The following is a 23421-nucleotide window of genomic DNA, read 5'->3' as shown; positions in this document are numbered from 1 at the left end:
ATAGCCTGTGGAATCGGAATGATCCAACAGATTTTTAGAATGCTCTACAATTAGCAGATTTTGTTGGGATTGGATTCACCGATTCAATTACCGATTTTTGAAACCATGGATAAGAGAGAAATTCCTCAAGGCATAGGACTCATGTGGAGAGTAAATACTCTAAACATACGAGGATGACCTCGACTCTTGCTTAGGAAATTTGGATTGATCATAGCCGATTCCAATCCGATTCAGATATTTGAAGCAATGATCCAAACCGATTTACAAACACACACACACACACACACACATTGTTGCAACTCATCCCCCCACTCGGGAGGCATTTTCAATTACATGTACAAATGTTACACTAATAGTACAGAACTGCAACATTGGCAGTATATGTAACAAAAAATCCTGCATACAGCACTCTTGGTCTTCATCTCCATTGCTTCCTAGTCCAAGGTGTGATCCATATTAACTACCAAGTGAACAAGTTTAGCCTGCCTAGTCACATTAATCTAGCTATGACTTCTCAGGTTGCTGAGGGAGCTCCTTATCAGCATAATGAAGCAGCCTTCTTAGCCTCAAAAGCATGTCGCAGTGGAAAGGCAATGCAGTTCGCCTGTCCAAATATGCCGGGCTCGCAGTCATCCATGACAGAGCTTGAAGCTCTGCTGCAACAGACTCAAGAATTAAATGAGTTTCAATCTCAAAGTTTCTTCCTTCCGTGCTTAAACCCCTACCATGCTTTATAGATCCTCTAGCAATCTTCTCTCGGATTATGTTGTTACTACCATAGTAGTCAACTAGACTGACCGATAAAACTGAAGGCCATTCCTCCTTTGAGATACTCCTGGAATCCTTCCTGACAGAGGGTACCGCTTTTGACACCACGAATCCAGTGCATAATGGAATAGCTGATCCTTTACTATGTAAGAGATGGGCCAGAGGTGGAGATTCAGCAGTAAGGCATGTTGGGAGCTGTAGAGGCATTGGAGAGAGGTAGCGCATGCTGGGTGAAGGGATTAGAATGTAGGTTGCTGATGTAGATCCAAGAGACTTCACAGGGCTGAAACCTTCCAAATAGCTTGATGGTCCAATGCTGCTGCCACCTTGAACTCCGCCCCCTTCAGAACATGCATTATTGTTAAAACAGTAGTGCTCAGCAAAGCTAACAGAAAACTTAGTGAAACCATTGTTTTTACATTGACCTAGAGAAAAGAGTTTCATACCAGTATTCAGGAGGGAATACCTCTGGGACAAAATAATATTTCAAAAGCAACACAACATATTGAGGGTCCAAACAATCCAATATCTCATATACATACTCAAACTTCTCTTCTAAGCCCTCAAATCTAAGTTCATTTTACTCTAACCCATCAAAGCATGTAGGGCTCATCTCTTGTTTCATATGATGCCAGACTGGTTCCATCACTCCAGGTTGGATGAAGTACTAGGTTGAAATTGTGTTAAAAACAGAGCAGGAAACCCGGAATGGTCATTTCAGAAAAAAATCATGAAACTAGAGTGGTGTTTAGATGCCCTTTTTTCTGCTTTTCTTTGTTTTTGCTTTGCTAAAAAATGTTCTTGGAATGGAAACAGCATTTCTGTCGCGCACTGTTTCCAAAACCAAATATATAAAAAAAATAAAAAAATAAAAAATAAAAAAATAAAAAATAAAAAAAAGAAGAAGAAGATTTTCTGGAAGCAACAAGAAAACTTCTTTTGGAAGATGAAAAAATAAATAAAAAGAAACAGCATGTTTTCTCCTTTGGCAGAGAAGCATTTTAAAGAACAATCATTGACCATTATAATCAAGTTCATGGCGAATATCTCTTTCCAGACTGTCATATTCCATCTGGTCCTACTCAAAGGGAGAGCAGAAAAAGGTATGCCATATCGTTCCCTCCCCCCACAGCCCCCCCCCAACCCCCCCCCCAAAAAAAAGAAAAAAAAAAAGGCATGACCATTACTACAACTCTTTTAGAAATACCAACAGCCCAAGTATGCTAGATCCTATCTGTCTCTTCTTCAATAAGACATATCTTCAACTCTTTTGGAGAGACCAAAAGCCTCAAGCTAACCCAGCCAAAACTGTGGCTATGGATTCCACCCCTCTCCTTTCTCTCTCTAGCTCCCTCTTCTATAAACAATCAAAAATCATAAAATCCTATAGCCCCAAAAGTGCAATTAGAGAACAGATGGTTTCATCCATTACTTCTTTTAAGATATCCAAATCCAAAACCCTCTCCCTCCCTTTTTCCATAACAGTATTCTGTTTTTTCCTTATTTTCTTGTGGTTCGATCAAAAGGGAATACTAGAGAGATGGCCTTGGTTATTTTTTTTTTTTTTTTTTGGGCAGGGTTTTTTTTTTATCCAGGCTTGACGAATGGGACCTCTCTCTAGTCTGGGAACCACTGGCAGCCCAGTAATAACCCAGAAGCAACACAATTGCCACAATGCCACGGAGACCGAGATTGATGGAGCCACCTTAGGGCTTGCTCTCACCATTGTCAGATTGAATTTTTTTTTTTTTATTTATTATGAATTTTGATATGAACCAAATTGGATATGGGTAGATTGCAAACAGTGTTTCTTTTCTTTTCTAATTTTGAGAAACAACTGTCAGAATACCATTCTGTGTAATAAAAACACTTTCCATTTTTCCTATTTTTAAACAGAAACATGTGGCAACTTATCCAAATGTCCCCTTGGAAGACATGCGTGTATAGAAATATGAATGGCAACTTATCCAAATGTCTCCTTGGAAGACATGCGTGTATAGAAATATGAACCTCACATAATAATGTGTGTTAGTCTTCTCCCGTTGGGGGACTTTGCCCCAAAAAGAAGAGCTAGAAGGAAGCAGCACTATCTAGTGCATAGTTATCTACCCCTTAAAAAAATAACAGAAAAAGTGCAGTTTATCCTTGGTGAATTGTCACAAAATACAGCCATTTTTATTCAAAATCCAAAAAAGCAATGTGAATTAAAACAAAAAAAAAACAAAAGCCAAAGTAGTACAACAGAATGTATGAATACCAAACCAAAAAGAAAACCTAGAACCTAGACTCGGATTGAAGGGGTTTCTAGCAACACCACTAATTGGGCAGCTTCCAGATCAGATGAGAGGGCCATTGAGATTTTCCCAAATGATTAGAGAAGTTTGTATTGTTGGAATCCAGCTTGAACATATCTTGTTCAGATAGATGGCTGGGTATTAGCTTATAACCCAGTAACATCCTATAAAAGGTTTGGTAGAAGTAATATGTTAGTGCAGCCTAAACTACAAGCTTGTTTCTATTCTTTCTACTCCCTCCCTATTTAATGTTGCAGGTTTCCGTTCGTAGTTGTCAAGGTGGCTAGGCGACACAAGGCAGTTGAGGTGGTGAAAAAACCAAGTCGCCTAGACAACTGTGTTTCTATTTGCTTCTTTTCAAACGTATCTTTGGTTAACAATCAAATAAAATGAACAAATACAAAAATATGTAATCAGGGGGAAACTAGTTATGAAGTAAAGAGGAGACAACAGAGGCAAAATGTAAAATTGACAACTTACCAGGGGAAGAAGAATCAGCATGATAGACTAGATGCAGGGAATGGTCAAGGGAAACCCCAACCAAACTGATACTCTGCACCCACTGAAACAGCCCCCTTGTACCGTCAACTGACATTTGACCACCCATAAGCTGCTTCCTCGTATTGTTCTGTCCTAAAACACCTTTCATAAAAGTAGAAGTTTTTGTGTGAGGACTGTATAGAGGATTGGGTGAGGAAGGTAGAGTTCTTTCTTGAAAACTCATCTCCTGTTGCTGTAAGGAAGTCCCACTACTGCTTGTAGAGATCCCATCAGGTGAAGAACGTCGAAGTTGTAGCGGCCACTTCTTCACTTCATTTCCACCAACCAAGTAAATGGCTTTCTGCCATTCTGTTTACAATATCAATTGTAACATTGCCAAGTCAATGCTTAAATAACAAAAGAAGCAAATAGTGACGAAGAACAACAAACCAAAAGACAAAATTGTGAAGTCCCATGATACCTTGGCATTCTAGCTCGAAGAAGGACCCAACGCGTGAGATAACAATATCTCTACACTTAGCAGTACCAACCTCAGGGGAAGAACATGATATCATCTGACAAGCTTGATGGAGCACCTGAACAAAAACACATTGTAGCCCCTTTGTATCCTGCCGACTACTGATTCCACCAAAAGGAAAAATGTGGCTGTCAAGCAATTCTCCTCTGGAATCTGTCCAGATGCAGATTAACCAACGCCAATCCTCAGTCCACCCATAGCAACAATGAAGGCTTGCATTCTTTTGATTGCTGCATCCTTCAGGTTCTGATCCATCGAGAAGAGAGCTTGATCCAATATCCATACTTCCTGCTGAGCTAGAACCCTGCATGAAGCCACCACCAGCACTATCATCTGTAGAAGCCCTTGTAGACTCCGATATTTCATTACCAAACAGTGGGGGCATAATTCCATGCTCCACAGAGCCAGGCTCAGCCAGAATAAATAGTGGTTCGAACAAACATCTGGCATCATCTTGAAGAAGAAAATCCCCAGGTCTGTTTGGATCACAGCCTAGTCCTCCACCCCTTGTTGACTGCCAAGAATTATCCCAAGTCCCAGGCCTCAAGCCAGAATCAAGTTCACCCTCTCTTGGAAGGGATGTTCCAGTAATTCTAGGAGCACAGTCCTTCCACATCCCTGGGATAGAGGACATATGCATCAAAGTTGCACTTGGTTTACCTGAGATGCCTGCTGATTGCACATCACTAAAAGATGACCGAGAAATACGGCGGGTTTTATTGTAAACTGTGAATGCAATCTCCTTGAGAAGGACAAGCTCATTAAGAACTGGACTAGTAACTCTAAAAATAGCATCTACGGTCACAATCTGCAAGACCAATTTTGGAATACTAAACCCTGAAATTGTCACAACATTTGATGTTGATGTTTCGTCCACAGCAGTCGAGCAACTTAAAGCCTTCCCAACCTGAGTGTGCAATGAAGACCTTCTCTCTTTATCAGATGAGAAAACTACTGACCCGATGGCACGGGAAGACTCGATCAGAGTCTGAAGAATTGCAATGGGCTCAAGGAAGGGACACACCACATAGATTACCTGCTTAGCATCACCAAGAAGATTAAATTCTCTTAGAGTCATTTCATTTTTAAATGTGTGTTGAGGCAGTCTAATTATATACAACAACAACAACTCAACCTTATCCCAACTAAATGGGTCGACTACATGGATCCATCCAAAGACAAAAATGAATAGAAAAAGTAAAAAGAAGTAAAAAGAAGAGAGGCTAGGTTATAATAAGTATGCTAGATCATTTTCTACTTATTATAGGCTAGGTTACTTGGTTTTCCTTATATATTGCATTAATTTTCTCAATGCAACAGCATAAATAGTCATTTGCACTAAACATATATTAATTAAAGTGATCAAGAAGAGAGGCTCCCTCCATCAATTCTTCTTCCATTCCTCTTTCCCCAAACACCACCTGGTATGCATCATAATCAGATCAAATGATCCATGCTGCATCAGGTTGGAGACAAAAACATCACTAGCAATAAAAATTTCCGAACATTAGGTGAAAAAATAGATGAAAGGGATACTAATGAGATTTTAATATCATAAGATACATGGAAGATTTGTGTGCTGCAGATGTAACAAAAAATGATAACAAGAATACATCCATACGAAATAAAAAGGAAAAAGGCTGGGTATGCCGCCGGTATACCCAGATCTGTGTCTATCTCTCTCCTCCTCCTCTTGGAAAAGTCCCCTATGCCCCTCCTATCCAGCCCTACCATTGGTTGAGCCGCTAGCTCCATGAAAGCCAGCAGCAGACCTAACCTCCACCCATAAAAATTACATGCCAACATTTGCTTAACAGAAATATTATACAAGAACTACAAAATTGACTACGCAAAGTGCCAAGCAGGTAGTTGAAGCAAAGAAAAGATGAATGCCAAGGAGTCCAGCACAAGTTGACCAAACAAATTTTATTATTTTCCATCTGCATTGAAGAACTATCAAAAGTAAACAACTTACCGTGCAAGGACCACTAACACCGTCTTTTTGATTTGTCGTTATATTTGAACCAAGTTTGAGAGCCTTGAGAATCTTAGAAAGAGACTTAAGAAAGCTTGCCAACTCCCAGCCATTTGATAAAGACAAAAGATAATCACTTATTGAGCCCATCCTAAAGGCATTACTGTTTTCTATCTTCATTGACTGGGGACAATCAACAAAAACAAAACCATGAGATGATTTCCCAGAGGCTTGCTCTAACTGGCCTCCCACATTCTGCGGTGCATGAGTTCCCAGTTTGCATGTTTCATAAACTGCCAAAGATGGGGCGCATTAGATTGAAAGCACAGGACTAATTTTCTAGAAATGCATCCAGATAGAAAATGCAATAATCAATTTGGCCTCATCAAAAATTTCAACTTCTGCACCAAAATTAGCTACAGCAACAGACAAGCATGTAAAAGTTTCAACTTCATCACGTAAGTCTAGGTTGGTAGAAAGTGAGTCAATTTAAGTTCAAGGGTCTTGTCCCTCATCTGCAACCTTATTAAAAGGTTTCCCAAGACCTAACTATGATAAGTATCGCTTAGGTCGCATGTCTCAGAATGTGAATTGGGTTATGGTTTCATAAAGTAAGTGGTGTGCTTCTCATCCTCCCTCGACATTGCTCCCTGATCCCCCTTCACACCACTCAATTCAGCCATTTGTTATTGCTATGAATGGCATCACACAGAAACATACAAGGTAAGAGACTTTGCACTATTGATCTCACATATAATCAATAGAATAGGAAATAGAGGACCGTCACCAAAAAATAAACAAGACAAAGTGAAGAGGAGAATGAACTACGAATAAACATTTCAAATATCACAAGGAAGGGTGATCAGATATGCATTGTATTTGGACCCTATCCCACCAAGTAGTTGTTTCTATTTTCCATTTCCATCATTGCTGTTGTGGCTGTTGTTGTTGTTGTTCTTGTACCGTATGCCTAGTGTTTGCTAGCAACAAAATCCTTTTGGGGTTTTCCCCAAGGACATAATCACTTGATTTGTTCTAGCACAGAAAGGGGGCAAGCTCCCCTTTTGAAGACCACTCAAATCACTACTCCAATTTGAAGAAAAAAAATATCCAGGCTGTTCCAAGACTATCCAGCCTGTTGAGAATTTGTACATTTTGTTACTGATACTGAAGAAGGAGAAGAAAGTAAACAGCGAAAAAGAAAAAACAGAATAATCTCGAAACATGTAGGCCTTGGAACAGACCCTGAGCTCTCATCAGATGCCACTACCTCCACTTTCTAGTCCCTCCTTCCCTTGGTTCTAGTAATGCAGTTATGGTAATGATACCATTGGCAAGCTTGCCTTTTCTGCAACCATTAACCACCTTTGGATGGAGCGTAACATTTGTAGATGGTCATCCAACTCCCGCTCTCCGGACAAGATTTGGACTGCCATCTTCTTTGATGTTACCTCCAAAATCCGCTCCTTCCATCCTAAGCCTATCCCCATCTCCCTAAGGAACAGTCCTATCATTGCCTCCTAGAACCTTCCTATTGACACCATCCCCACTACTTGAAGCTTCCCCTCCCTTCCCCATCCACCCCCCCCCCTTTTTTGATGTATCCCTTTCATCTTAGGTTTGGTTGCTGGCTGTTTGCTTTGCTGCTTTGGTTGTCGTTTTGTTTTGTTTGTTTTTCCCTTGTGGTGGGCTTTTCCTTATTGGCTTAAGCCTTCCCTCCCCCTCCTCTCTTTTCCCTTGTATATTCTTTCTCTCCTTTGGTTATTAATTATTTAATTATCCAAAAAAAAAAAAAAATGCAGTTATGGTAAAACATTAAGTCCTGTTTTGATAGCATTTTGTTATGGACTTCTGTTGAAAATTTATTTGTAATGGACTCAATTTTAAGGCCCAAATTGTAGGGTCCATGGGGGTCCACGGGATTAGAAGTTAAGTATTTGGATTAGATTAGGATACTTCATAAAGAGTTCTATTTCCAGTCTATTTACTTTATTTTGTATTAGATTGAATAGCTGTCCTTTATAAGTCAATGTAGGAATTTTAAAAGGTCTTCATATATTTAGTACACTCCCTACTAATTAGAGATGATAATAAGCAAAGAATGAGTTTTTTTCCAGGAGTTTTGAGGCTCTTGAATTTCGCACAAGGGATTGCAATTCCAAACCTGATTTGTTCTCCTCTCTTTTCTTTAATCTACCTTTCTTCCCTATTTGTAGGCTTCTGAATAAACAAAGCAGCAAGACTTTTCAACCCTGGTTTACCAGGAAAATATTTCAGACCTGGCCCTGTGATTCCCATTTTCCAATCTGGAATCTAGGTTGGCTGGCCATATCATCTAGCATTCCCAATAATTGCTTCCACTTTCAGTTTACAACTCCCTGCACAACCATACATACTCTATACGAAAAAATCTCTCCATTCAAGCTTTGCTCCATTCATTTTTCAAAAACCACCCAACACTTGATTTCAGCACTCCAACCAGAACCAACTACACAGATTTCTGTTAATCTTATTTATGCAAGTTACAAGTAAGAAACAGCCATAGTTTTTATATCACATTTGGTGGGGGGTTTTTAGGCCCAAATATCAGGTTTAAATATTAGATATTTGGGGAAGTACAAATTCAGATCAATTTTCTGAGCCTTAAGGAGCTTAACATGTTTGTAGAAAGTCTAGTTTCTAATTTCTAGGATGTCTTAAGTTGATTTAAGAAGTATTTCAGGAGCTTCTAGTTTTAAAGAGAAGCTTTTTCATTAAGAAGGAGACTCAAGTTATGAGTCCTCTAGTATCTAGAAAGTTTCAATTTTTGAAGGTTCTATTTTTTCTGCTACGTGTCTATACTCCATATAACGTATGTAACCCCTATATTTTTAGTCAATTAATCGAATAGCTTTATGGAATAATGGAGGAGAAGGAAATGTCTCTTATTTCACGATTTGATGGAAAACTTGAAAATCTTGTCACCAGTTGTTCGCGTGTTGAAGATGGTGGATTCTACTTTCAAGCCCACCTTGCCAAGCCTGTATGTTGCTCTGGAAATGATGAAAGAACATGTCAATCCTGCCAATCCACGTGGAAGTAAAAAATTGTGAACATAATAGAAAAACGTTGGGAAGCGCCAACTCAAGCATCCATTGCATAAGGTTGGTAAGAAAGAATATCTAGGCCTGCCAGGTTATTTTTTCCTCATTTGAAAGGTGTTGCTTCTTTGCTAGGGAAACGGGGGCTTCTATCACGACTTTTGTCCCCTTTTGGGTCCGAGGATGGACTCTTTGAACTTTCGTTTTTACGCTTAGAAAGATGCCCTATGACAAAATTCAACGTACTACTTAAACCCCAGTATCAGTATAGCCATAGACTTGCATTGAATCCGGAGCTTCTGAAAGCAGTGAAGCAGGTGGTTGCCAAGTTACGCTTCTGAGGTGATTTTTGTAGTACTATAGGAATCTAAATTTCAGTACAATGGTTGTTAACTATTTCCTATTTGTAAATTTGTTATAGATGAAAGAATTCAAGGATGCATTAGGTAGTTTTGGAGCCCCCGCCGCACTCAGAAGTGTCTAAGTGTTTTGAAATAAAAATAACCATTTGCAATTGTTGTAACTTGTAATGCAGCTGAATGGTGGGTGTTGTATGGGGGTTTGGCACCGAAATTGAGGAAGATTGCTATCAAAGTACTCTCACAGACATGTTATGCATCTGGTTGTGAGAGAAATTGGAGTGCATTTTCGCTCATCCACTCGAAAAGGTGAAATCGATTAGGTTTAGATCGGTGTATGTGCACTACAATATGAGACTGCGGAATTGCGGATGCAACATATACGCATGGGTATGGAGAATGACAGGGCCAGATTGAGCTTACTGATGTTTTTCCAATTAACTCAAATGAAGAGGATCCTCTAATAGACTGGGTGAGGCACAGAGGCGAGCCGTTGATGGATCAGCCAGGAGGTAGGTTGGACCATATGTAGTGCAAGAGATGGCGGTCAATGTGGATGAGTATATTGCTACAAAGGGAATACATTCACAAACTTGCCGACCATTCGAGCCTGCACCTAGAAGGCATGATTCAAATGAAGATGATGATTGGTCCACTTCCTCGGGTGGTCGTACCCAGAATTAGACTCAGACACAGAAACATCATCGTGCACCGATGGTGATGGTGGAAAAGATGATGACAGTGATGATGGTGATGGTGATGGTGATGGTGATGGTGATGGGGGTGGGGGTGGGGGTGGGGGTGGGGTGGATTTGAAAGAGTTCGAGAGCAGTATGAATAGGTTGAGCCAGATCCGGAGCCGGAGCCGGAGCCGGTGCCGGTGCAATTCAATAGGGAGAGTCAGTTTGAGTATGCCATACAAGGGCTGATGCTGATCACGGTGCACGACAACCGGGTGGCGGGAGGAATTTAGGTTACACTAGAGGGTCTGGTCGCCGATTCGGTGCAATCAACGGTCTTATTCGGATCCATGTAGCCTACCCCATTAAGTTGGGATAAGGTTATGATTGTTGTTGTTGTTGTACTTGTCATAACACCAAGGCGAACCATAACAGTGAAGGGTTGTTAAGCGCTTAGGCGAGAAGACGCCTATATTAAGGCGAACAACACGACCAACTGTCATTTTTTATTTTCCCTATTTTCTAGCATTATTTAGTAAGCTATATATACCTTGTATCATAAAAAATCAACATTTAGCCACATCAAGTTATAAAAAATCAACATTTAGGGAAATACTCTTATTCTATAACAAGTTTAACTGGTGAAATGATTTTATTTTTATATGAGACTTTTTATATTAAGAATAACAAAAATCCAGCTTTCCAACAAGTCTAAAATTACTTAAATCTTAGTTGTAATGACAAAGTTATGCTCCGGTCAAATTTATTTTAAAGTGCACGAATGTTGTTACAATCGCCTGAATGAAAATAATTTTATGGATATAAAAAAAAAAAATTATTATTTTACTGCACTTTTGGTTTTTAACACTGTTTTAACATGACAGGATGTATAATTTTTCATAATTGAGAAAAACCTCAGCATTTAAAAGTTGAAAATCGCCCCTATAACCAAAATCCAATTTTTGTTCTTGAACTGGGGGGTTGACTTTATATCCTTTTGAAATTTGATTTCTAACATATTTTTATTGGATTCAAATAGGGGGTATTTGTTTATTTATGAATAATATCTTAAGTAATCATTTACTTAAATGATATTTGGCATAAATAGATGACAAAACACAAGGCAGACATGCAATGCAATAAGGCAACTGTCACCTAGGCCCCAGCCAAGTCGTCACCTTGGTGACGCCTTAACAAGTATGGTATGGACGTTAATAGTATTATCTACATCTATTGGCGGAATAAGTTTGAGTAGAGGGGATACTCATCCTCATAGTCACATTAGAGAGAGTGGGCATTGGCGTGCCCCATCATTTACTGGAGAGAGCATCTGGTCGAAGTACAGTGTTGGAGGTGATTATGGACCTTATGGTCAATTCAATGGGATAGGGCATACACCTCGTTCATCCATTCCTAGCATTAACTATAGCTCCTAGACCCAGTCACATAGTGGTGCCTTTATGGACAACTTATTCTCCTACTTAGCCGAGCCGTGCATACTGCCGGAAGCATCAACTAACAGTAACTCATTGGCGGGTTCTTCTTCTTCATACTATAGTGGTGAAACATACCCTCGGATAGGTTACCTCCAATATGTAGATGACTCAGTTTTTTTGGCAGCTGTGGAGGACTAGGTTCGATTCTTCTCTTACAATATGATGTTGCATGCATTTATGGTGCAGTAAGAGGAAAATGCACGTTGACTACATCGTATTGGGGTGGAATCCAGCCAAGCCGTCATAGTTCTTTCCAGTAGACAGTCACTATGATTAGTATTGAATAACTAATATGTTTGGGACTTGAGATATTGCCATTTGGGACTTTGAGATTTCAAAGTAAGATACGAGTGAAAGACTTCAGTTGGGACTTGGGAGTTGCATACTATATTACTCTAGTACTCTAAATATTAGTTAATTAATGTTGAGGTATGTTTTGATAATGGCTTAGATGCATTATGTACTTGTTTTACTATGATATTATATTTTTCTCTAGAAATATTTCATAAAATCTCCAGTTCAGTTTGACAGTTGCTCCCAAACAAAGGTGCAACTCTAAAACACTATTATGTTTTAATATTTTTGCAAATTAAAGTTCTAAGCATGCTTATTAACCTTAAAACAAGCTCCCCACCAAATTTCAGGTCATAATATGCCGTATGACCACAGAAACAGGCAACTGAGTAAAAAAAAAAAAAAAAAAAAAACATGTAACTTGCCGAGATCTCGCCAAAATTTCGGTGGCTTGAAAAACCACCAAAACGAAACGAGATTTCGAACCTTGGTAACATAATACAGCTCGACCAGCAGAAAACAAAGAGCTTATACCAGAGAGAACAGATTCTATTAATCTCTACTCAACAAAATTCTTCAAGAACAATAATCCAATAAGACAATAAGGTATTGCAGTGAGGAAAAGAATTAAAGCCTCAGTGCTTCTGAACTCAGACAGCACTAGATAATATCCACGCTAAGTTAAGTCGGGCTAGTGCTCCTTTTCCTTATCAAATAACACGAAAAAAAGTTATTGATCAAAACAACACGTTACTTGAGACAAAACCAGAAACAATTAGAAACATGCACTTTTCTCCTAGATTCAGGCACAACAAGGATATGATTTAGTAAAGCCATTTGTACTTAAAAATTATGTGTCCAAGACACATATTGTTCAAATTCTAAAATGTACAGGTAAAATAAAACAAGTCCTCACTTCCCCCAAAGAAGATCAGCAGAACAATCAGAAGTCGTACAAAAAAAGTTCAGATATAAAACTACTAAATATAAAAATCATACAACAGCCACTATATTTTTATTAATGGAAAAATCACACTATATTTTAATTAATGGAAAAAGCACATATCTATCAAACTCACCGGTGCTTAATTGTTGAAAAAAATCAGCACTAGCAGAGATAAGGGGATCAATGTCTGGGCATATAACATAATAAGTCATCTGCAACAGTTATAAAACAAAAATAACTTGTGACAATAGTGAAAAAGAAGAAAAAAAATTATACCCGAATCAATAATACCCAGTTTATTAATATCTGTTACACACCAACCACAACCTTCACCACCCAGAAAAAAGGGGGAAGGAAACCATAACGAAAACCACATATGTTGAGAATCTTACGGGTTTTGGTAGGGCATATGGTTCAAAAGGAGCCTTTTCCCATAGTTGTAGAGAGTTTGCTGATGTCTTCAGCCAATCATCCTGGTACCTATTACAGAAACAGTTATTTTAGCTACAGTTGTGCCACTTCTAAAATGATCAGGAGGACTATATTGCAGTCTGCAACACCCTACCAGTACATATGGTACACAAGCAAAAGGCTTAAAGCCACCATTGAAAACATTTCTCCTAGAAAGAAATTTAATCCAACAAGATGAGCATGATCATCCATTTTACAGACCTCATTCTGATAAAAACCAACATCATCTCCTCCTGGCAATTTATATTAAAAACTAATGTAGCATCAATGGTTACAATAGGTTGACCTATGAGATCTCCTACAATGAAATCAATCAATGGTGGATCACATAACTCCAGCTTATGTACCACGACACAATGTGGTAGGCCACCCATGAGAAACCAAACAGAACACCGCTAAATTTACTTCACAAGGCTTCTAGATTTTCACCAGAAGCTAAAATCAGTAACAACCCAAAGCAAGAAGCAAGATGCAACTGGACCCCTACCCAACAAGTATAGCTGGGAATGGAAGCACATATAATGTTGGTCTGAGACGAGGAAAGCCAATCTGCATTTCTGTCTCTGAACCACAAATATCTGAGTTTGATCTTCTTTGACATGTTTCATCCACTCTAGCTCCATCAGTTGTGCTAGACACTGAACAAAAATTGAACAAAATTGTGTTACTACATTGAATATCAAGAAATTCATCACATATGTAAAGCAAAAGTTTTACCCTTTGGGCCAGATGAACCACCAGTTGATGACTGTGATGGGCTGATTGGCTCCCCAATGGCTAAAGTAATGGCACTTGAAGCATCTTTAGATTCACTTAAACTGGATTCAGCAGAATATCCGTCACACACAGTACCTGCATCGCCTGATTGACTGCGGCCCCTGCACCAATCAGTGGCTGATAATGGGCCATCCAAATTTGGAAATGCAGACTTCAGAGCGGCTTTGATGTCTGACTGTAGCAAGCTAATTACAGATGATGCATTAACCTGTAACAAGAAATTCCACAGTTTAAATAAATGGCAATGTGATTCAGAATTGAAGACATACTCAAGGAGGAAGAAGATGGGCTTCAGCCCACAATTTGGACTAGAGAGCTAGTCCACAATTTTGGCAGTTAGTAGTGGTTTATTTTTATTTTTGGTTTTTTTTGGTTCGGCTCAATAGTGCATCCAAAACCATGTTGGTTCAATTGAAGTTGTGTTTGGTTTCTTAGGAGAAAAGTACTAGTTGTTAGATTTTTTTTTCTCATTGTTTCTATTTTCAGTATTTCAAAACTTGTGTATTAGAGAAGAATCGATTGGGAGGTTTCTTATTTGAAACCTTCCAACTGCTCGGCTGTAATCCCTCCACCATTATCACTATAAATACAAGGCGAGGCTCTCACTAGAGCCACAATTTTTGAAGAATTAAACAATGGCTGCTGTTGCTGCTTCTCCTCGCTGAGAATTACCTTCTGTTTGATCAAAGTTGGTGGAGCTGGTGTATGATCTAGCTGACTCTCTGCGGTGTGGAGCCTGAGAGGTTCCTATCCTCTTATTATCTTCTTCTTCTATAGTCATTCAAGTATTCAGAACTTGTTATTGCTGCCACAGTCCATCACAGGTATTTGATTCATATCTGGGAATACTTGTTCCACAATCCTTCTCTCTCTAGGCAATCCAGCCATCACTTTTGGCTGATCTTTGGATCGATCCTTCCCCTCATCCAGGGCCCCACTTGATCCAATCTGCAGGTCATTCTGACATGTGGTTTGTGACTTATTTAAAATCCCCATCTGTTTTTCCTGTAGTGCTGGTTACTCCGTTTTCAGTCCTGAATCAGAAATCGATAGGCTGACTTAAGTTGCTTCTGATTTCTTTGAGATTCAAACATATTTTCTGAGTTGTTCTAAATTCTAATCCTATTTCAGTACCTAATATACCCCTTTCATACCTGATTATATTCTGTTCTCAGAAACCCTAAATTCAGAGATCAATAGCCTTATTCCAGATCTGTTTTCATCCCTTACTTCTGATCTTTTTTATATTTGTGGTGGATATTCACATGTAAAAATGATATGCCTCTTCAAAAGGAAATTCAAAGGATAAAAGCCCACACACAAAAGAACCCCCCACTTCTATCTCTCTCAAATTTTCTTTAACCACCATCTCAACGGGGTTGAAGCAGGGGTTGAGGTGGATGCAGTGTGTGATACCTAAGAACACAGCAAGTACTAGATTCGCCTGGGAGATTGGTGACGTGTACCTCTACCAAGAATACGGCAAGTACGAGGGTATTTGGAAGATCAATGAGGGTGTGCAAACTTTAGTCCCACATCGCCTAGAGGGAGATAATTGGGCTAGTTGATAACCTCTAACCTCCTAAACATGGTACAACGTGTTTTAAAGCCTTGAGTCCCATGGGTCAAGGAGTACAATATTGTGCCAAGGTTAATGGGGCCAGGGCGTAACAAGTGGTATCAAAGCAGACCCCGATAGTGTGTGAGGCCACAACGGAGATGTTGTGCCGAAAGAGGGTGCAGATTGTGACATCCAAGAATACGACAAGTGCCAAACCCGGCTAGGAGATCGGTGAGGTGTCCCAACCAAGAATACAACAAATAGCAGGTTGTTTGGGAAATCGGTAAGGGTGTGCAAATTTTAGTCCCACATAGCCTAGGGGGAGACGACTGGGCTAGTTGATAACCTCTAGCCTCCTTAACATAGTACAACGTGTTTTATAGCTTTGAGACCCATGGGTCAAAGAGGACAATATTGTGCCAAGGTTAATGGGGCCGATAAATTCCAAAAGACTCTACCATCCGGACATCTAATTATACTTCTATACCTACTTAGGTCACCAAGGTCCACTCCCAAACAATGAAATTCTCAAACAAATAGAATAGTGGTAATTCTTTCAGGACAGTTTTGGAAAGGTAAAACAGAATCTGAGGCAGACAGTACATATATTTGAAGGGTCCTATCTGAAATTTTAGAACTGTGGTGGGATGAAAAAGAATAGAACTCAGAAAAGAGGGCCTTAGAAAAAATACCAAAAGAACCTGCCCTTATGTGTAAATAAAGATATTGGTTCTTCTACCTATTGATAGCAACAGACCCACAACTTCAGATTTAGAGGAAGTGAGAGATCTCCTTTATCCTCTAAAGCTTTGGATCGAGTGGAACCAACAGAACCAGCAGGCAACGATGATGCGGATCTCACAACGGCCAGATCCTTTCAGACTCAAACTTTGCAGAACAAGTTGCCCTCAAGTAAGGATTCAATTCCCAGAGTTGGGTGTTGAAAGAAAAAGAATCAAGAGAGATTCAATTCCTCCATTCTGCAAGATCAGTTACACAAGTAATTTATAGACTAAACTTCAATGGAGAAGCTAATATACTTCCTTGGTTATTTTAGAACTTGCCTAAAACTAAATCCTCAGTTCAACTCCCTTCGCTAATACACAATTCAAACAAAGAAATATAACCCAATTGAAAACTACTCAAACCCAAGCCGATAAGGCCCATTTACAATTAAGCTGGAACAAGCCCAAGCCCCTAATAGAAGTCTCAATTACAATGGCAGCCCATGGGGCTCACTGCATCAACCACACATTCTTTTCTGATATGCAATAAATTTACAAAAATAAAACAAGAAAATTAGACTATAAGCCACAGATAAATAAATATAGGATCCAGCATGCCAGTCACAACAAAAAATGAAACCCAACTGCACCCAATAGAGACAGGAAACTACCTCGAAGCAACTACATTATGGCAGTAACACGGACCTGTTTGTCTCAGCCCACAAACCCGAACAACGATCTTTTCATTCATTTTCAATTTCAACATATTAACGATCTAGGGGATTTGGTGTTAATACAACTATACAACATGTATTGAGCAATAATGAACTTGTGAAAGGGTATCTCAGTTAATTGTCTATTACACACACACACACACACACACCAAAAAAAAAAAAGCATAGACTTACACTTTATTGGATAGATGGTTGTCTAGCCAAAATTATAACATAGATGCACATAGAGGTTCCTAGGCTCTAACAAGTTAACTATTGCCTAGTACAGTAGTACCAACATTTTTAAAACTCGGTGAGTCACTTAGGAATTGTCTGTACCACTCAGGACTCATCAGATCCTTGGTAGCACCACTCTTTTGACATGGGGACGAAAAACTACGAATTGAATAATTCAATCAGCCAATTTAATCAGTAAAACAAACTACTTACTCCTCTCATTGGATACATGTCTTTTCATATTGCTATATTTCTTATACATTATACATTATATATTCTAATTTCCATTTTTATCTAGATCGACTCCCCAAGTTGAGTGACCTGTATCACAAATCAACTCAGATCAGTAGGATACTGAATGAGTTGAATTTTTCAGTGTTAAATGGATGCCTAGGCCAGTATTGTATACTCACCTCACCCCTCAACTACACATCGCCTTGATAAAAATGCATTAAATTCTTAGTGGAACTCCAAAAAGCTTGCACAAATAGCCCAACCCACCAATGACAAACCAATCAAAACCCCACAATAAGACATCTTCTCTCCAAGCTTACAAACAATTTGTAGCTTTCCACACACAAGAACTTCATTAGTTTCAAGTTTCAAGTTTCAACTGATTCTTGTGCTTTTTTATTTTCTCGTCTTCTGCAGCAGTAACTGCAACAAGGAGCCCTTACTCCTCATGGCCGTGAAAAGTCCTCAACGATCTTGGCCAATCTTGACTCTTGAGGAGAAGAGACCCAAGATATTCACGCACCATTGCCACCAGGATGAAGACTCATCCACTACAACGCCGCAGTCTTGATTATGTGATGATGAGCCACATGACTGAGAGAATCAGTTGCATAGACTAACTGGCAAAGTCATGTGAGAAAAACAGGTGGGCGGACAAACATACCATTCACCTTGTCCATGGTTTTAAGTATCGGTACGTATCGTATTGTATCGGTATCGTTAGCCATCGGTACGATACATACCAATACGCTACATGGAATTTTTTGGATAGCTTCTCGTATAGGCGTATCGTAAGTATCGTATCGTATCGGTACGATACCTGCGATACGTATGTTCAATTTTTTTTTAAATTCCTAGGACATATTGTTAAGTATCAGTACGTATCGTACAATATCATACTTTACATACCGATACAGTAAGATACGCACCTTTTAAAGGGCTAAGGGCCTTAAAAATAGATTCGTTCATCTCCTTCTAGAAAAACCTCTTTTCTCTATTTCTCCTTTTTCCCACTTGATTCAAGCCTTAGCTACAACATTTGAAGAAAACAACAACTGAACTACATTTGAAGCAAATCTCTAGGTGGATTTATACTTGCAAGTGAAAGAAGACCCTAGTTTTTTAAGAAGGTTCTAGGGCTTGAATAGTAAGTTCTTACAAAACCATGCTTTTTTCAACTACATGCTATTTTTACCAAGTTCTTTTACAAATCAAAGCTCCCTTATTGTTAGAATCACAATTTGTGCATGATAACTACAAGAAAACAATAGATTTTGAAGGATTTACACACTTTTTCAAAAAAAAAAAAAAAACAGAAAGAGGGTTTCAATTTTTTTTCAAATTTCTTAGATCTATTCATGATCCATGGTCCAAAATGTTTGGATTTTTTATATGTTGTTCACAAACAAGTAATCAACAAGTTTGAGGAAAAAATTTAATTCTCAAAAGTGTCTTTTTTTATTCCGAAATTAATTAAAAATTAAGAAAAATACAAAAAATAATTTTTTTTTAGAAAATTTAGTTCATTCAAAGTTTTAAAAATAATGTTATAATTTATTTAATCCTTGATTCAAGATTTGAAATGAAACCCACACTTTTTTCCCAAAAATGTGAGGGTTTCAATTTTTTTTTTATTTCTTAGATCTACTCAAATTTTTTGGTCCGCAATATGTCAATTTTTTATATGTTAGTTAAAAACAATTAATCTACAACTGCTATAAAATAAAAAAATTTGTTTCTCTCAAATGTTTGTATTTTTTTATAATTCTGAAAATTAATTAAAAATTAAGAAAAATATTATTATTTTTCTAGAAAATTCAATTCATTTTAGTTTTAAAAAAATTTATAATTTATTAAATCAATGACCATGATTTGAACTTAGATGCACATTTCTTTGGGAAAAAAGTGTGTATTTCAAGCTTTTTTAAATTAGAGAAAATACAAAAAAAAAATTTCTTTAAATGCATTTCATTTTAGTTTTAAAAAATTCTATTATTTACTAAATCAATAAATATGCATATTAAGTTTTATTATGTATCTTTGTAGGAAGATGGCGCCTAAAGGACGGGCTCGAGATATTGGATTGGATTCAACCGAAAAAGTACAAAATAAGAGATTTTGGACAAAATGCAACTACTGTGATGCCATCCACCTAAGAGGTAGAATTGCCAGACATAAACAACATATGGCAGGAGGGTTTTCTAATGTTGCTAAGTGTACAAAGTGCCCATATGACATAAGCAAACAATAAAGAAACACTTAAGGGGAAGTAGAAATAAAGTTGTTGAAGATGAGGATGGATTGGTTGAGAATCTAAAAAATCATGAGGATTATGAAGGATCTAATATGGAGGTAGAGGATGAAAATTAACAGTTTGCATGAGCGATGCATATGTCAAGGGAGGAAGCAAGAGAAAAAGAATGAACAACAGAACAGTTAAGAAGAAATCAATCTGTAAGACCAGCGCATGGTGGCCCGATGATTTATGACCAAGGTGCTGGCTCTGCAGGTCGTCCAAGTGTAGATAAGGGCAAAGGCATTATGAAGGGTATGTTTGACAAATTTGCAAGAAGTGGTAAGGGCAAGGGGAAAAGGAGCCCAGATATTAGAGATATGAGAAATGTACCATATAAAGAGCATGATGAAGGGCAACAAAGGATTGAAGAGAGTTTTAAACCAAAGACATTTGAGTAAAAAAATTGGTAAAGCAATCTCTAAGTGGTTCCATAGTTCTATGATTCCCCCTCACAAGGCTGAAGATCCATACTTTAACGCAATGGTTAAGAAGATTCAGGCATGTGAAAAAATGTGAACCCACCCACACCTCATGAAATTGTTGGGCCATACTTAAATGCTATTGTGAAAGAGGTGATGAATATATTAAAGAGTTTAAATACAAGTGGCATGAATATAGAGCGATCATCTTGTGTGATGGGTGGAGTGGACTGACAGGATGTCCATCAATTTTCTCGTATATTGTGATGGGAAAATAATCTTCCATAAGTCTTTCAACGCGTCAACAGATATCAATGATGCAATGTATGTTTTCAAATTAATGGATGAAGTTGTGCAGGACATTGGGCCAGAAAATGTTGTCCAGGCTGTGACAGATAATGCTGCAAATTTCAAAAAGGCTGGTGTCTTACTTATGGTGAAGTATCCCAACCTATATTGGACATCTTCTGCAGCCCATTGCATAGTTGTCACGGTGCCAAGGTGAACCAAGGTGGTGAAGGGTTGTCTAAGCGCTTAGGCGAGAAGGCGCTCGCCTTAAGGCGAACAAGTGTTATTTTTTATTTTTCCTATTTTCTAACATTATTTATTGTATCATAAAAAATAAAGAATAAGCAACATCAAGTCATTAAAAATCAACAATTAGCCATATTAAATCATAAAAAATTAACATTAAGTCATATTAAGTTATAAAAAATCAACATTTAGGTAAATGCTCTTGTTCTATAATAAGTTTGACTGGTCAAATGATTTTATTTTTATATGAGACATTTTGTATTAGTTATAATATAAAACCAACTTTCTAACAAATCTAAGATTACTTAAATCTGAGTTGCAATGACAAAGTTATGCTCTGGTCAAAATTTTAGGTGCGCGAATGCTGTTAAAATCGCCTGAATGAAATAATTTTATGGATGTCAAAACAAAAGATTATTGTACCGGACTTTTGGTTTTTAATAATGTTTTAACATAGTAGAATTTATAAAATTTCATAATTGAGAAAAACCCTAGCATTTAAAAATTGAAAATCGCCCTTATAACCAAAATCTAGCTTTTGTTCTTAGACTGGGGGGTTGCTTTTATCCTCTTGAAATTTGATTTTTAAACTATTTTTATTGGATTCAAATAGGGGGTATTTGCTTATTTATGAATAATATCTTAAGTAAAACATTTACTTAAATGATATTTGGCATAAATAAGGGTAAAAACACAAGGTGACATGCAGTGCAACAAGGTGACTGTCTCCTAAGCCCTAGGCAAACCACCTGAACTCCTAGTCGTTGCCTAGGCGACACCTTGACAACTATGGACCATTGTATTGATTTGATGTTCAAGGACATTGGTGAAATAAAAAAAGTGGTTTCTGATGCCAAGATGATCACCAACTTCATCTACAATCACAACTAGGTGTTGGCATTGATGACAAAATACACGAAAGGTGACTTGGTGAGGCCCACAGCAACACGATTTGCAAGAAATTATATTGCACTTGGTAGTCTTCAAAACCTGAAGGAAGGGCTGGTTAAGTCATTCACCTATACTGAGTGGTTCACTAGTAGATATGCAAGCACTGAAATTGAAAAAACTGTTCAAGACCTAACCACCTTAACAAAGTTTTGGAAAAGGGTGTCTCGACTTACTAAGGTTATGCAACCACTCTTTGTGGTTCTTAGAGTAATTGATGGAGATGAGACATGGACTATAGGAAATATAGTGCATTGTATGAAAATTGTCAAACAGAAGATAGAAGATGAGAACCCAAAGTCAATTAAAGCATTTTTAAGATTATAAATCACATATGGGAAAAAATGTTGCTTTAAGACCTTCATCGGGCAGGTAATTTCTCAATTAAATTTATCAGTGACTTTATTAGTAATTTAATATACTCAATCGTTAACAATAAATAATATGTAACCATCTGTAGTCTATTATTTGAATCCGGATCTTCACTACACAAACAATTTAAGGTTTAAGAGTGATTTGATGCAATCTTTAAAGGATGTTATAAACAAGTTAGCTCCTAATATTGATGCGGCCAAAGATGTGGTTGAAGAGGTTAGTAATCTACTAATCTTACATATTGATTAATATTTAATACATTGAGTGGCGTATTAATATTTTAATATCTTTATAGGTGAAGTACTTCTGGGAGGCCACTCATGAGTTTTCTGATCATTTAGCTATCCGTGCTAGAGGAACAAAATGCCCTGGTAATTTAGGTTTAATGAGCTATCCTTGTATTTCAAACTCTTAATGTTGCAATTATCCTTATACAATTGATTGGTGGCTCAGCTATGGGTGCAACACTCCAAGCTTGAGGCCAATCGCAATGAAAATATTATTGTGCATGACAACCTCAAGTGGCTGTGAACGTAACTGGAGTTTCGGATTAATACACACCAAACCTCGAAATTGTCTGTGTTATGAGAAGATGGAGAAGCTAGTGTATGTGCACCACAACATGAAATTGAAGATGAATTACTTAGAATTGGAGAAATCAGGGGATGATATTGATGTCAGTCCATTTGACATCACCCACATACTCGATGATGAAGATCTAGTTAGGGGATGGATTGAGGACACTGAAAAGGTTTTGGTGATGGACAAATTATCCGAAGATTGACGAGAAATCACACCTGATCCGTTTATAGAGGACATCATTAAAGATATAAATCAAGATTTTAAAAATCTTGATGATAAAACAGAAGCACCATCAAATATACAAGAGGATGATGATAGCTCCGATGATAGCGATATAAGGAGGACGAGATCAGGTGCTACATATAGTGTAACTCAACCAAAAAGTGATGATGATCAAACAAAGGATGGTGCCAATGATAATGATGATGATGATGATGTGGCCAAACTTATGTACCGGTACATTTCACAGAAGAGGGTGCATTTACACATGCAACCCAAGATACACATCATGGTGCTCGCACGCAACCAAAGTCTTATAGTCGAAGGGATAGGTGTTCCCACAATCCAAGTTATAGTGATGCGTTGAAGAGTAGTATGGAGTCAATGAGCATTAGCTCGGCTCATGTTGGTGCCTCATCC

At 38.0% G+C, this 23421-nt stretch overlaps 1 protein-coding gene across 6 annotated transcripts in view; it reads right to left on the bottom strand.

The window, feature by feature from the left end:
• Positions 1 to 290: 290 nt before the first annotated feature.
• LOC122094165 (mediator of RNA polymerase II transcription subunit 13) overlaps positions 291 to 23421 on the bottom strand; it is a 43766-nt gene continuing 20635 nt past the window's right edge. For all 6 annotated transcript variants that reach the window (XM_042664872.1, XM_042664871.1, XM_042664874.1 and 3 more), the window contains 8 exons: positions 14099 to 14366; positions 13869 to 14019; positions 13303 to 13390; positions 13044 to 13122; positions 6056 to 6348; positions 4024 to 5116; positions 3543 to 3911; positions 291 to 1109 (listed from right to left, as the gene is read on the bottom strand). In XM_042664872.1, the coding sequence (XP_042520806.1) occupies positions 505 to 1109; positions 3543 to 3911; positions 4024 to 5116; positions 6056 to 6348; positions 13044 to 13122; positions 13303 to 13390; positions 13869 to 14019; positions 14099 to 14366 (2946 nt within the window). In that variant the 3' untranslated portion in view covers positions 291 to 504. The remainder of the gene's footprint in view (positions 1110 to 3542; positions 3912 to 4023; positions 5117 to 6055; positions 6349 to 13043; positions 13123 to 13302; positions 13391 to 13868; positions 14020 to 14098; positions 14367 to 23421) is intronic.

The sequence above is a fragment of the Macadamia integrifolia genome, chromosome 11 (genome assembly GCF_013358625.1).
Source record: "Macadamia integrifolia cultivar HAES 741 chromosome 11, SCU_Mint_v3, whole genome shotgun sequence".
In the NCBI taxonomy this organism is placed as follows: Eukaryota; Viridiplantae; Streptophyta; class Magnoliopsida; order Proteales; family Proteaceae; genus Macadamia; species Macadamia integrifolia.
Note: the sequence above shows the minus strand (reverse complement) of the source record. Positions and strands in the feature narration are given on the sequence as shown.